Below are 14,130 nucleotides of genomic sequence, written 5' to 3'. Positions count from 1 at the left end.
CTGTGACAATCATCAATTTTTTCCACAGTTGAGAGATGACTAAAATAATTTCAGATGATCCACCTTCTGATTTTTCTAAATTATCTGGTTTTGCTCAACAACCATGAATACTTCCACTGAGATGCTCCTTTACTGTGGGTCTTTCACAGTTTCAAAAATCCAGCTTGTCATACAGAAGGAAAAGGGACCACAAATAAATTTGTATTTTTACCCCTCTAATTCGAATATTATTGAATTGAATAGTGACTCTAGGTGGTACTACAAGAGAGACAACAGACAGCAGCAAGAGACAAGCAGGATTTCAAGCCCATCATATCCCTTTCAGAAATGAGTTTCAGAAATTATTTATCACTAAAAGCATTTTTCCAAGCCTTAAAAATCAAGACATTTGAACCAGGCAGCAATACACATTCACAGTTTTGGCTTTTAAAGGTAACACAAACTTATGCTGAAGTGGTAAGACATGAGTGCCCAACGCGCAGTGGGAGGTGACACAGTGACACGGTGACACACTTACCCGCCACTTCCCCTTCTGGGCCAGCCTTTCTATCACTGCTTGCCAAATCAGTGCATTGAAATGTGCCCTGAAGATATAATCATATGCAGGGTAGAAAGCTCGTGGCAAGATTTGTTGATCTGCAAGAATAAGCAACAGAGAAGAATATTTGTTATACACCACTTCAAAGGTTGGAGTGTCTAACTTCATTGCACAGAGATCATTTTAGCACTGGGTAATACCCAGGGGATGGCCCAGTGAGGGCTTAAGAAACACTGGTCACCCAGCTGATTCAGCACCCTGTTTATGAGTGGCCAGACTTCATTAAACAAGGGGGAAAAATTAATCCCTGCTCTCAAGAACCATCTCAAAGCTCCAAGGCACTGTGAACATCATGGCAATTCTTCCACTTATAGGTCAATCAGCTACTGACTCCGCAACCCGGAATCAAGGACTTTAATGTGGGGCTACAGGCTCAGGAAAAGGCAGCAGAGGCACAATCTGAAATCTCCTGGCATGCCTGTAGGCCCATCAGACAAAGCCCAAAAAGCCAGTAGAGGAGGAGAGACTAAGGAGAGAGGGCAGGCAGACAGACGATGGGCATTGCTGAAAAACACCGATACAATGCCACGGTAAGGCCACATTTCCTCTTTTCATTGCTGTCCATAAGGAGCTGTGGGAAAGTCTCCACACTGAAATTGTAACACAGTTTAAACTGCCTATCTTCTGATTATTTTCAAATCTACCTGGCTAAAAAAAAAAAAGCAGGGTGGTCTGGACAAAACCCACTTAAAGCCTCTGAGGTCTGGAGCTCCAAATCTTGTCTTCCTGACTGTAAATTCTGACCTTTTCTAACTATTCCATAATTGACATGTTCCTGTCCCTGCACTGTTTTGAGATTGTTGGTGTCTGCTGTATGCAAACTGAACCAAATTCACCACATCCTCAGTATATTCCTAATCCTCAAACAGGCCTGACACACTGAAGGATCAAAGGAATGATCTCAAAAAGGACATGCTGCTAAGTGTCATCAATACTGAAAGGCTCTTAGAAAAATCAAGGTCTTAATTTGAGCTTACCATTGACACTCATGAAGATTCCTGCTATAAACTCAGCAATTTGAGTTTGATCTGAAGAAGAATTCAATAGAGACAGACCTCTGTGGAACATAGAAACTGCCTCGTTAGACTTTGATAACATGATGAATGAGTGGCCAGCTCTATAATAAGCCTGAAAAAAAAAGGAGAAAAAAAGATGTTGGGCAAATATTCTGAGATATTTACTCCACAGCTTCTTATACATAGATCCAAACAAAAAAAAAAAAAAAAAAAGTTAAATAAACTGTTTTATTCTAATTCCTTGAAATTCACAATATCTTGCTAATATTATCACAGATACTAAAAGAGCAATCCTGAAATTCAAAGCTTGGAAAATAACTACAGGATGAAAGACCTGCTTTCAGCAGCTGTATGTTAACCTCCTCTGGACAATACTGAGGGGTTTTTTGTGTCACAAGGTTCAGAATAAATATTTATGTTTCCGCACCACTGCATTTTGCAGTATTTCTTTCCCACAATCAATATATTCTTCAGCCAACAGCACCTGAACGTGTTTATATTCACCCTGAATTAGACTGTACCAGTTCAGAGTCCTAGTGGAGTTAATTTGTTCAAATCAGATAACTGGCATGTTGCAACACAGCACAAGTTAAATGGCTATTTGGGTGCAATTTTACCATATCTAAATATAAAACGTTCTACTAAAGGCTCCAGGAGTCTTTGGTGGTTAGACCAGAAGACTGTTTATTGCACATAAAAGGCAATCAAAGAGTAGACTCTGTATCATAAATACTGTACAGCTCCTACTTACTCCTAGCTACCTGAGTCAAGGTGTACTTAATCAATGTGTATTTAATCACAAGCCAAGTGCAATGTATTGTTCTGTCCACTGGAAATACAATATGACCTCGGTCACCAAGTACCACTCCCAGGAACTGGGGACTCATTAACGTGTAACCCTTGTTTGGGACATTGGTAGATACAGTTCTTGAAAGCATTGGTACAGAGAGAACCAGCATCTCCTGGTGCAAAAGGGAGCTGCATCATTTCATTAAAAATACTACTACAGCTGTGAATCTGATGCTTATGTGGAGAATCAAACACTGATTCTGGAATTTTATGCTATATGTAATCATCATGCCCCAAAGCAAAAAACACAATAAAAAGAAGATAATGACACCGTTATTAAATAAAAAATAAAATAAAATAAAATAAAATAAAATAAAATAAAATAAAATAAAATAAAATAAAATAAAATAAAATAAAATAAAATAAAATAAAATAAAATAAAATAAAATAAAATAAGCAAGGAAGGCATGCAAAAATTGCCAGCTTAAGCATCTGAATACCTTAACATACTCCGCATCCCACTGTAAGCTTTGGTGGGCTAAGACCATTGAATCCTTCCACTTGCCCAGGCAGTACAAGGCAGTTGATTTGTTGCACAACAGCACAGCTATGTCTCGGGAACACCTAAAGATATGGTTTTAGAATGACTATTCACTTGAAAAAGGATCATGCTTTACAGTTAGTGATAAAAATAAATTTAAAAACTGACAGGTATCACCCACCTGACAAAATCAGAGGTAAAAAATGCAGTTGTAGATAATAAAGATCATTTGAATATTGGCTATAAAATGCGTTAGAGACATCCTAATGCTACCTTAGTGATACCCATAGTGATAACCTGATGTCTTCTGAAGCAGAAAGCCAAGCCACTGCAATAATGAAGTATGAGGATTTAGCAAGAGCTCAGACCACCTCAATACACCCACTGAAAGCCAGCAGCCAGGAATGGGGAAAAACAGACCCATGAATGGAAGCTGCGGCATGGAAAGGGTACTAAACACATTTTGGTCACCAAAAAAAACAACCTCAATGCATTTTAGTGTATCATCATTTGGTGAAGCCAAGAGAAAAATCCACATTTAAAATAAATGAGTGGCCGGTGTGAAATTAGGTTAACAGCAGTGTTAATATACAGGACTAATGAATATTTAATAGTTCACACAATACTCAACTATTTAATCATTAATAACATTACCAACTTATGTTAACTGATGAAAAGAATCTGGAAAAAAAAAGTGCATCTGGAAAAAAATACCCAAAGGAATCTTCTGCTGAAAAACTATTTTTAACAAGTCACAGAATACTGAGAATGACCCAACAGCAAGAACAAAGTGACCTGCATGAATCATTTTACAGATAATCAGATGATTCATATAACAATAGGCCAGGACATGGCAAAATTGCAGCATTTGAGCTTTAAAATTGATATTTATGTAAAAATATTCAGATTTAAGTCCCTAATTAATCTCTCACATAAATGTAAGGAACAGAATAACTATAAAACTGGTACACTAAAGAGTGTGAAAAAAGATACAAGAAAATCAAGTGTTAGGTCAAAATACAGTTTTGAATTAACTGTGCAATTGTACTTATTTACATATTTCAGGTTTGTCTTATGGTTTGCATCTCATAATTCAAGAATACTTACGGGACCCATTGCATTAAATAACCAAGTGTTTGTAGAGCTTCATCATAGTTTTTGATGGCCAAAGAGTAATTTCCATTTTTAAATTCCTGGTTCCCAGCTTGCCTCTTCAACTGTGCATATGTCATGGGATCCATGCTAAGGAAAGAAAAAAAAAAGGAAGGAAAAAAATAATCAAATAAAAGCATTGACTTATGAGACATTTCTTTCCCTAAAACTGACTTAAATTTTCATCTTAGTTTTTGCGTATTTGAAAAGGAGGACAAAAGAGCACATCTTCTTTGTTTCCTGCAGTTGGGTTAATAAAATAGAGCTCTTGTGACAGCCTCATTTTTGCTGTTGATGCCTCCTCAACTTTTCATCTACTTTTAAATAAACTTCAGCCAACAGATCTAACACTGGTATGCATTTTTGTTTCAATTTTCATCCTCAGGTCTTAAACTGTATCTTTTAAATTAGGATTCCAAATTATTTCAATATGTGAGTATATACTCAATGCAGGAGGAAACATCTGAGAAAACACAGCATTTATATGCTTAAGAAATACATGAAGCTACATATTTCAATTAATTAAACACAAAACTCATTTACTTGCTTTTTATTTATGAGTTTTTAATCTAGGTCCTCTGTTTAGATACTCAACAATCCAATTCATACAGAACTGATAGAAACTTAATTACTGCAAGAAAATATTGCAACATAGCATGGTAATAGTGCTTGAGGACCTTGAATCAGACTTAAGACAGTTATTAAAATTAATACAGGAAGTGGCCAGAGAAAACAAAGGTTGAAACTAGCATCAACTGTAACTTACTGAAAAACTACTTCATCATTAAAATTCTAAAATTAGTGTCATTAAAGAAAGCTAATCACATGGTCAAGCAGCTAGATGAAAGAAACAAATGCAAGAGGAAAAGCAGCTACACATATGAGAAACAGCACACAAGAAACAGACAAGAGAAATATCCAGTGCTAAACTGCTGTGTAGAATCCTTCTTCACAGATTGATTTTATTATTAAAAGCTGTTTCCATTACCTGTAAAAACCTGTACAAATCTCACAAATCTCAATTAAGATTAAGTGCAATTAAGATTAATTCGCCAAATAGGAATGCAGAGATTTACTTATTATTAACAGGCTTGCAACAAAACCCATAAAATCTGCAACCTTTGCTACCTGCTAACGCAATGTCAAGGTTTAGTCTGGCAGGCAGCTAAACACCACACAAACCTCAGCTCACACCTCCACTCCCTGAGTGGATGGGGGAGAGAATTAGGGAAAAAAAGGAAAATTTCTGTGTTGACATAAAGACAGCTTAACGTCACATAAAAAGAAGGGAAAATACTAATACTGATACCACTAATAATATATGTAGAATACACAAAACAACCAATGCACAGTGCAATTGTGCATCACCCCCTGACCAATGTCCAGACAGTTCCTGAGGAGCAGCCCTGGCCAGTTTTCCTCCCTAATTTTTACACATGACATTCTATGGCAGAGAACATCCATTTGGCCAGCTCAGGTCAGCTGTCCTGGCTGTGTCCCCTCCCCGTTTCCTGTGCTCCCCTGCAGTGACAGGGAAGCATCAGAAGCTGAGAAGCCCTTGACCTAGGGCAAACACAGCTCAGCATCTATGAAAACATCAGGGGGTTATCAACATCATCCTCACACTAAATCCAACACTCAGCACTGTACCAGCTACTGACTAGAAAATTATCCCAGCTGAAAGCAGGACTGAAATATGTGCAAGATCTCTTGGCTACAGAGCAAACTAGATATTTTTAAGTATATGAATGTACAGACAAAGCAAGAAACATTACTGATGTATTTTCTCTGTAGTACTCCTCAGGATGAGGCTGAAACACCAGGAATCAGTGCTGTCTTGTGAGCACAGAGGTATGGTGAAGCGCACTACAGATGGCACTGTGCCTTTGCATTTATCCAAGCACTTGTCAAGCCTCACAAGTGCACCAAGCAGATGGGAGAGCAGCAGCCCACATCTCTGAGAGGGCAACAGCAGAAAAATCAGGTGAAACCATAAAGCTCAGATCTGCACTGCTTCAGGCTGACTGGGAAATGACCAGTCAGAAGTTACACCTTAACTAAACAAATACACACTCCGTGATGGTGTCTTTAATTGAGCCATCGGCTTGCTAATTCCAGGGAAGCACCAAGAACAGATGAAATCCTGGATAAAAAACTAAACTCAAGAGAAAGAGGTCCCAGCTACTTGGGGGAGGCATGACAACCAGTCATGCAAGAGGGTAATTTTTACAGTTATCTCAAGCAAATTAAATCATCGCTTTATTGAGCAATATACATGCAGTATAAACTTTAAAAATACTACTTCTCCAGACAGCAAATCAAGTGTACTCATAAGATATTCAGAATTTATTTTACACTGCATGGTATGAGCATTATTAAGGTGAAAAAAGGAAAATAATAGAGCAACAGAACAAAGGAAAAAAACAAATACTAAAATATGGTTCTACCTCATCTTTTGTGTAATTCTTTCAGATTTCAATTCTTTATCATCAGAAAGTTTGACAAATTATTTTCTCAAGAATAATACCAAAATAGGTAAGCTACACAGGAGTTTTTTCAAGAAGGAATACACATGAACTAGTGGTTTTCCAAATTTAGCTTAATTTCAGGTTTTTTCCTTTTTAAAGGAAGCTGTGCTTCTACTCAGTGTAATGTTTTTCCCCAGAATTATATTTTTGTCTTACTTTCCTTTGGAACATACTAAAAGTGCAAGTACAAATAAAAGGTATTTGCAAGTTATTTAAAAGATTTTTTTTTTTCCACAGTACAGCAGACGCAGCAATGAGCATTTTAAAAAGACTTTCCAACGTGTTCTGTGCTGATAAATTTTGGAATTGAACTCCCTGTTTCAGATGAGAAGGCAGCATGCCCTCCCCTTTCCAGGCAGCAGGAATTTTCACCAGAACACAAGTTCTCATCCTTTTCCAGAACTGGAGTTTCCCAGCCAAAACTTCAAACTGCAGATCATATAAATAACTGGGCTGGTCTGCTGCAGGCTTTAGCAACTACACCCAGAGAGTTTGCAGACCAGAGAGATACACTGTGCATGCAGACCTGACATCATCTAAGTTAATGATCCAAAAGAACTGCTGTGCAGGCTAGCACAGCATGTCTTGCTATTGCCCAACATCTTCCTGCAGCATAAACAATTTTAACTCAAAACCAATGGACTAACTGGGGGCCTATTATGTAAAGTCTATCAAGCGTGAGGATCGTTAAACAAAACTGTTGTCTATTACTCTGCCCGAGCTGGCACAGGTAAAAGACACAGCTCTATCTGGATATAACTATAAAAAGATTTTTGGGGATGAGTGCTGTGGGTTAACCGCAGTGGGCAGCTAAGTGCTGGCATGCTCCCACTCCCAGTGGGATGTGGAAAGAGAAAAGGAAGAAGTAAAACAAAAAAAAAAGTTGTAGATCAAGATAAAAATTGCTCAGTAACCAAGAGAGACCTGGAAGAAGAGAGAAAGACAACAGAAGTGATGCAAAGGCAATCATTAATCATCCCCCTGACATGGAATAATGCCCATGTTCCCAAGACAGCGAAGGCTAATCCCCCTAAGTCCCCTTCTCCCCATTACCATTGTTGAGCATGATGCCACATGGCATGGACTATCCCTTCAGTCACTTTGGGTCACCTGCCCAGCTGTGCCCCCTCCCAACCTCTTGTGCATCCCAAACCTCTTCACTGGGAGGCCAAGTGAGGAACAGAGAAGGCCTCAACACTGTGCAAACACTGCTCAGCAATAGCTAAAACATCACTGTGCTATGAGCATTGCTCTGCTCACAAATTTAAAGCACCATACCAGCTACTATGAAGAAAATTAACTCCATCACAGCCAGACACCTTGCCCTCATGAAGCAGGGATTTCTCCTAAGCTATGGAGTCTAAGAAACACATAAAGGTGTGGGGACACCCTAAGGCCTGGGAGACCCTCCCCAGTGCATTGTTGAGACCTTATCATTCACAGAAATAAAACAGAAACAAAACAAACAAAAAAAAAAAAAATCAAAGAGACGTGATCTACTCTGTTTACTTTTTTTATGACTCCTGAGACCAGCATGAATACGACAACCAGCTCCACCAGCATGAATGTGACAACAAAATGAAGCACATTAATTTTTATTCACGGAATTAAACCAAAACATTATATAGTTAAGTCAGAAACAATCTTCTCCAAACCCTACTGCTGCCAGTGGTCAAAATTCCCATTTACTTTAGGCGTCACCAACTCTTGTGTTACTGTGCTGGTCAGTGTCCCACTGAACTGCTTCAGTCAGACTGCTGTCAGAAGCAGGGAGCTTTAGAGTGGTTACAATGCTAAGTTTTGATTTCTCTTGCTTCAGAAGATAATTTTGAAAACACAAATGGAGACTGGCCAGAAAAGCTATTTGTCACTACTGAAAAATGCTGCGCTCCTTATGCCAGCTATGGGTCCCAAGAGGCCAGCTTGTGCTTTCTGAACATCTGAAGCTGGCAGTGCTAAAAACTTTAGAAATTTGAGAGCGAACCCAGCCCTTTGGTTTTTCTGTCTGCATCTGCTTTACACATTTTGAAAAGAGAAACTGCATTATACTGTTTAATTCACAGGAAAAAAAAATAGAAGGCCTTCACAGCCATGCTTTTAATTATTTTCGATTCTGAAAGTTAAGCCTTAAGGATCCATCCCTATGGCATTACTCAGTGGTAGGATAATGTTTTTATTCTCCAAGCACAGTAGATTTCCATAATGCAAGGAACAAATGAAATACAGCAATCTTAGAAGCTCTGCATCTAAATTAAAAGAATGATGACAAATAGGAATCCTCCTATTTCCAGGAAATCTGACTTCTAAAGGCTGTACTTTTCTCAGTCCTATTAAGCAAATAATTCCTTCTTCCATGTTAACCCAAGAGGCAGACATTACAAACTTGGTTGGAAAAGAAAAAACCCAACAATGCATCTACACTGTGGCTGAGTTACAATTACATTTCATCAGCAGTCAAATAATTCATGTTTTCTCAACAGGAAACCTCAGGGCTGCATTAGCTCTCCTTCAACAAAAGCATCCTGGCTCCAAGAGCATGATGCCAAGAAAGGACTGTCATGTCCCTTCTGCTACACCAGCAACAGGACACTGCATTCAGGTCTTCCAAATGACACTTTCCTGTGACCTGATACAGACATTTGTGAATGTCAGGGCAGACCCAGTAAGAGAAAGAAAAACACAGGCAAAGAAGGCTGTAAGTAGCTGTAACTATGGCAGTGCTCTGCCTGCTAGCCAGTTTTACCTGTTTTCATGACAACAGCAGCCACCAAAGACATATGTACAGAACACAGTCTCCTTTCAATGTGTATAAGCCTAACCTTGACAGTGAAAAGCAGGGAAAAATTTACTTCTCTCAGTTTTCCACTGCATGTTGAAAAGCCAAATGAAAAATCTGGAAATCACACGTACTTTAAGAGGATGCCCTGAAGAAACAGCAGAGACAAAAATGAAGAGCTTATAAGTGACCAGACACATTTGGAAATCTCATGATGAAGAGAGGAAAGAAGCTGAGATTCAGACATGGACATCCTCATGGATCTGTTTAGTCTGACAAAGGCCATAGTGGCATTTGTCTGAACAATATTTTAATTGAATGTTCAGACAGTATCTCATGAAGAGAGATATTGAAGAAGATGACAATGAACAACAAGATCGCATATTAACCCTTGTAAAATGTCAGCTCATGTTGGAGAAACTGGTCAACTCAAATGAAGAGCCTGTAATTTACATAGTCATCAGACATCCCTATCATTAGGGACATATTCAGATAGATAGATAGAGAAAGCCTTTTCTACAGATAGACTCTCACTCAGTCCTATAAAACAAGGAAAAAAATAAAATTCTGTAAGAAGTCAACTTGCTAGATTTGTACCAGACCTTGGAAGTTCCAAAGACCCGTAGCTCCCAGTAAAAGCCAGCACCACTTGGAAAATAATGAATGAGATTCTAGAGCAGATTTTGATTAGATTAGGGCAAGCAGAGCAGCATAGTGATGGCTTCTTATCAGAAGGTTGTCCTGAACTCAGCACAAATCAGACCAAATGAAGTTTCTTTACTGTTCCTGGGCTCCACAGCCAGTTGGTGTCCCATACATCACAGAACTCCAAAGATAAAGACAGCATGCATCTCTTGAGCGGTGTGCCTCTAAAAACACAAAACCATTTCCCAGGTACGTGACTAGAGAGAACATTTTATCAGGCTGTTTCAGTCTGAACTGGACACCCGTACACAACCTCTATCACTGGACACAAGCAACCCTCAACACTACCTGCAGAATTTTGGTTCTCTAGATACTCTTCCCTCCTAAGTGCTCAGGCAGAAGCACTACTAGGGGAATTCAGGCTACTGTTCTGTAGCTTCACCTATGCAGTACCACACCGATTCAGCACACCTTGACAGCACAAAGGATCTCTCACTACTGAGAAGGAATTCTCACCTGACCTGGGTCTAGCAGGCAAGCACAAGTTCTTTATTTTGGAAGTCAGCTGTAAGACTTTTAAGTTCTGGCTGTGCTTTCAAAAGATGTTAAATGGCTGGGGTGAGAGAGCACAGAGTGAGATAGAACATCTCTACAGCTCTTCATTTTATACCAAGCTTTCCCTTGAAAATGTACTCTGACTGATGACTGCAGGGCACAGACATTGTCAGAAACAAGACAAACATCCTTATCAACATTTGGCAAATACACCCCAGATGCAACTAGCACAGATGTCTCAAAGGCCTGTGAACACCTCAAACACCACATATAAAGCAGACAGGGAAGATTTGTGCAAGGTCTGAATGACACAAGGGGTATAAGCAGAATACACACAACAAGACTCTGGGCTAGGGCCCTGCTGTGGGCAGAGCTGGCCTGAATGACCTCCCAGGGTCCTCTTTTTTCAGATTACCACTGTATGTTGCTTTTTGTTTGTGGAAGCTGTCAGAAAGGAATTATTAACAACAAAGCCCAGCCACCTGATGTCTCCAACCAAACCCACAGCTGAAACAGCTTGGCAGCTCAGTTCTTCTTCACATGCATGACCACCAAACAGGACTACAGAAACAGGACCTAAACCCAGCCAGAAGTTGGGCCAGCCCTGCTGACAAGCAGAAATCCATGCAAAACCTCAAGAAGTGGACACTAAAATGTTACTAATCTTTAGAGCAGAGATTTGTGGTTCACTTTCACACAGGAAACATACTAGGCAAGTGACAAGTACTAAGGAAGTGACATAGCAAGGAAATGAACATCAGAAGGACCAGGAACAAGCCAACAACTTTCACAAAAAGAGATGGGTGCACACACCAGCTCTGTACCTACTTTAGACCCTGGGGAACATGAGTTTCCCACCCATGGACAAGGCAACAGAAACCTGACAGAGCGATGTGACATTCCATGGTATGGAATATCCCTTTGGACAGTTCTGGTTAGCTGTCCCAACTGCATCCCCTCCCAGCTTTCTGTGCCCTCACTCAGCTTCCCCACCGGTGGGACAATCTGGAAAACACTTGACTTAGGATAAGCACTGCTTAGCAACAGCAAAAACATCACTGTTTTGTCAACATTATTCTCATCCTAAATCCAAAGCACAGCACCGTACCAGCTACTAGGAAAAAGATTAACTCTATCCCAGCCAAAACCAGATGACACCTCAGAACATCCTTCCTCCTTTCCTTGCAAGCTGAACTCAGGCCAAGCACATTTGACTAGCTTTCCCTGAAGACTGTTTCACAGCTTGCAGCAGCAACAGGTCTGGCCTTGCTCCACAGCACATCCTGTTTTGTTAACAGAAACAAAAAAGCCTTCTTTGCCTTCAGCTTCAAATGATTCTCCCCTCTTTGAAACCTACCATTAACAAGTCATACCTAGGAAATGTAAGGTTGAGCCATGTCTGGAGTTGCTTTTCAAGAACACACCTGTTTATACATACAAATACCTATGATTTCCAGTAAATTAAGAAAAGACTTGCATTTCCCATTTTATATACAAAAAAAATGATGCAAAAGCATGTTCAATATTCTGCTTGCACAGCGTCATTACTGGGTCAACACAAAAACCACCAAAACCTCAAAACAGCAGGAAAAGCTAATCTTTCTGTTTCTCTCTGAAACAACAGCAGTCTTGAAATCCCTAATCTAGCTCAGCCATACAAGACCTAACTCAGTCCAAGAGGGACTTGTTTACACTGCTGCAGCTGTTTGCTCAGCCCGGCAATGTTCCTGTCATCATTGTCCTGCTCTTCTTTGCACTGGTGTGGCCTCACCTTGAATACTACGTGCAGTTTGGGGCACCACAAAATAAAAAATACATTAAGCTGTTAGAGAGCATCCAAAGGAGACCACAAGGACGCTGAAGAGGAATCTCTGTAGGGAGCAGCTGAGGTCACTTGGTTCATTCAGCCTGAAGGAGACCAAAGGGAGATCTCTTTGCTCTCTGCGACTTCCCCATGAGCGTAAGAGGAGGGGCAGGCACTGATCTCTCCATTCTTCGTGACCAGCAACAGGACACGATGAAAATTACTGAAGCTGAGTCAGGCAAGGTTTACACTGGATATCAGGAAGAGGCTCCCCAGGGCAGTGGTCACAACACCAAGTCTGAGCTAACAAGCATTTGGACAACGCTCTCAGGCACACGGTGTGATTATTAGGGGGGGTGTGCTGTGTCGGGCCGGGACTTGGACTCAATGATACTGGTAACTTTCTTCCAACTCAGCACTTCCTATGATTCTACGATCGGGTAAGAGAAACAAACAGCCTGCATATTTCCTTTGTATAGATTCACTCCAGAGGGTATTCATTCTGGAATGAGGAAAAAACAAACGAAAACCCCACCCCAAGACCAAAACACCAAGATTGCCCTAACATCAAGGTTTTCAAGCTTGCGCAGTTCACAGGCAATGCTTGACAAACTTAATTGCATGTAGGTTAAAAAACACTGATAGGAAATACTCCTTCTGGCATGTTTTCATGGGAAAGCAAAGCCTCTTCCCATTCGCAATAAATCTGAAGTTAATTCCCTGTAAATCGCTTTAAAAAAACCCCAAAAGCTGGTGAGAGATCCTTCTGCATTTATTCTTCTGCAGTGTGCTCAAACTCCTTTCCAGTCGAAAAAGTCTGTTTTGTTAAGTGACCACTCCACGACCTTGTAGAAGAGTTTTTGCTTTTCAGGGAAAGGACCCAAAACCACCGAAAGCAATGCTTCGCTCCGGGCTATGCTAAAGGAGTTCTCCGTCTTCTTTTTAAGCACGGACACGGCATCCCATCTCCCCCAGCTCCTCTGCGCAAACCACACCAGGCCAACACACACTCGAGATGCCCGGCCGGAGCAAGAACGCACTCTCCTCCTTTTCCTTCATCCACCCCACACATTCCCTGGCACGCTTTCCAACCAGCACAGCCACCCGCGCTGCCCACACGCCAAATCCCGCACCCCCGCTCCCGGCCCGGGGCAGCGCGTCCCCTCTCCGGAACTGCTCCAAACACGCAGGAAGCTCCCACCGAGATGGGAATGGGAAGGCACCCCCAGGAGGCCGCGGCTGCCCCCGCGCCACACCAAGCATCCATGGAGCGGCGCGGGGGACGCGGGCAGCTCAGCCCGCCGCTCCCCGCATCCCGCACCGCGCTGCCCTCACCGGGAGGGTGAGGGGGTACGAGGGGCGGCCGAGGCACCGCATCAATCAATCTATCCATATCCACCCACCTACCTGCCTGCCCGTCCCCCGCCGCCACCGCCACCGGGGCGCTCCGCTTGTCGCCCTTATACTCTCCGCCCCGCGTCCCGCCCCCGCCGCCCGCGTCACCGCGCGAGTGCGAGTGGGGGAAGCGAAACAGATCCACGGCGGTCCGGGAATCGAAACGGGACCGCCCCGCCCGTGGGGCATGGGCCCCCCTGTGGGGGATGTGTCCGTCCCGTCCCGTCCCGTCCCGTCCCGCCGCAGGGAGTGTGGCGGCAGCGGGAGGCAGTGGGCGTCCGTCTCCCCGCCGGAAGGTTCGGGAAGGGGCTCTGGGGTGGCTCTGGGCTCC

At 41.8% G+C, this 14,130-nt stretch overlaps 1 protein-coding gene across 1 annotated transcript in view; it reads right to left on the bottom strand.

Moving 5' to 3' along the window:
• Positions 1-13,864, bottom strand: part of TRANK1 (tetratricopeptide repeat and ankyrin repeat containing 1) — a 50,727-nt gene extending 36,863 nt beyond the window's left edge. Inside the window, exons 1-5 of the mRNA XM_058036302.1 lie at positions 13,808-13,864; positions 4,052-4,186; positions 2,904-3,027; positions 1,576-1,726; positions 518-636 (exon numbers count right to left, since the gene is read on the bottom strand). Of these exons, the coding sequence (XP_057892285.1) occupies positions 518-636; positions 1,576-1,726; positions 2,904-3,027; positions 4,052-4,185 (528 nt within the window). The 5' untranslated portion in view covers position 4,186; positions 13,808-13,864. The remainder of the gene's footprint in view (positions 1-517; positions 637-1,575; positions 1,727-2,903; positions 3,028-4,051; positions 4,187-13,807) is intronic.
• Positions 13,865-14,130: the final 266 nt, after the last annotated feature.

This window comes from Melospiza georgiana, chromosome 1, assembly GCF_028018845.1.
Source record: "Melospiza georgiana isolate bMelGeo1 chromosome 1, bMelGeo1.pri, whole genome shotgun sequence".
In the NCBI taxonomy this organism is placed as follows: domain Eukaryota; kingdom Metazoa; phylum Chordata; class Aves; order Passeriformes; family Passerellidae; genus Melospiza; species Melospiza georgiana.
Note: the sequence above shows the minus strand (reverse complement) of the source record. Positions and strands in the feature narration are given on the sequence as shown.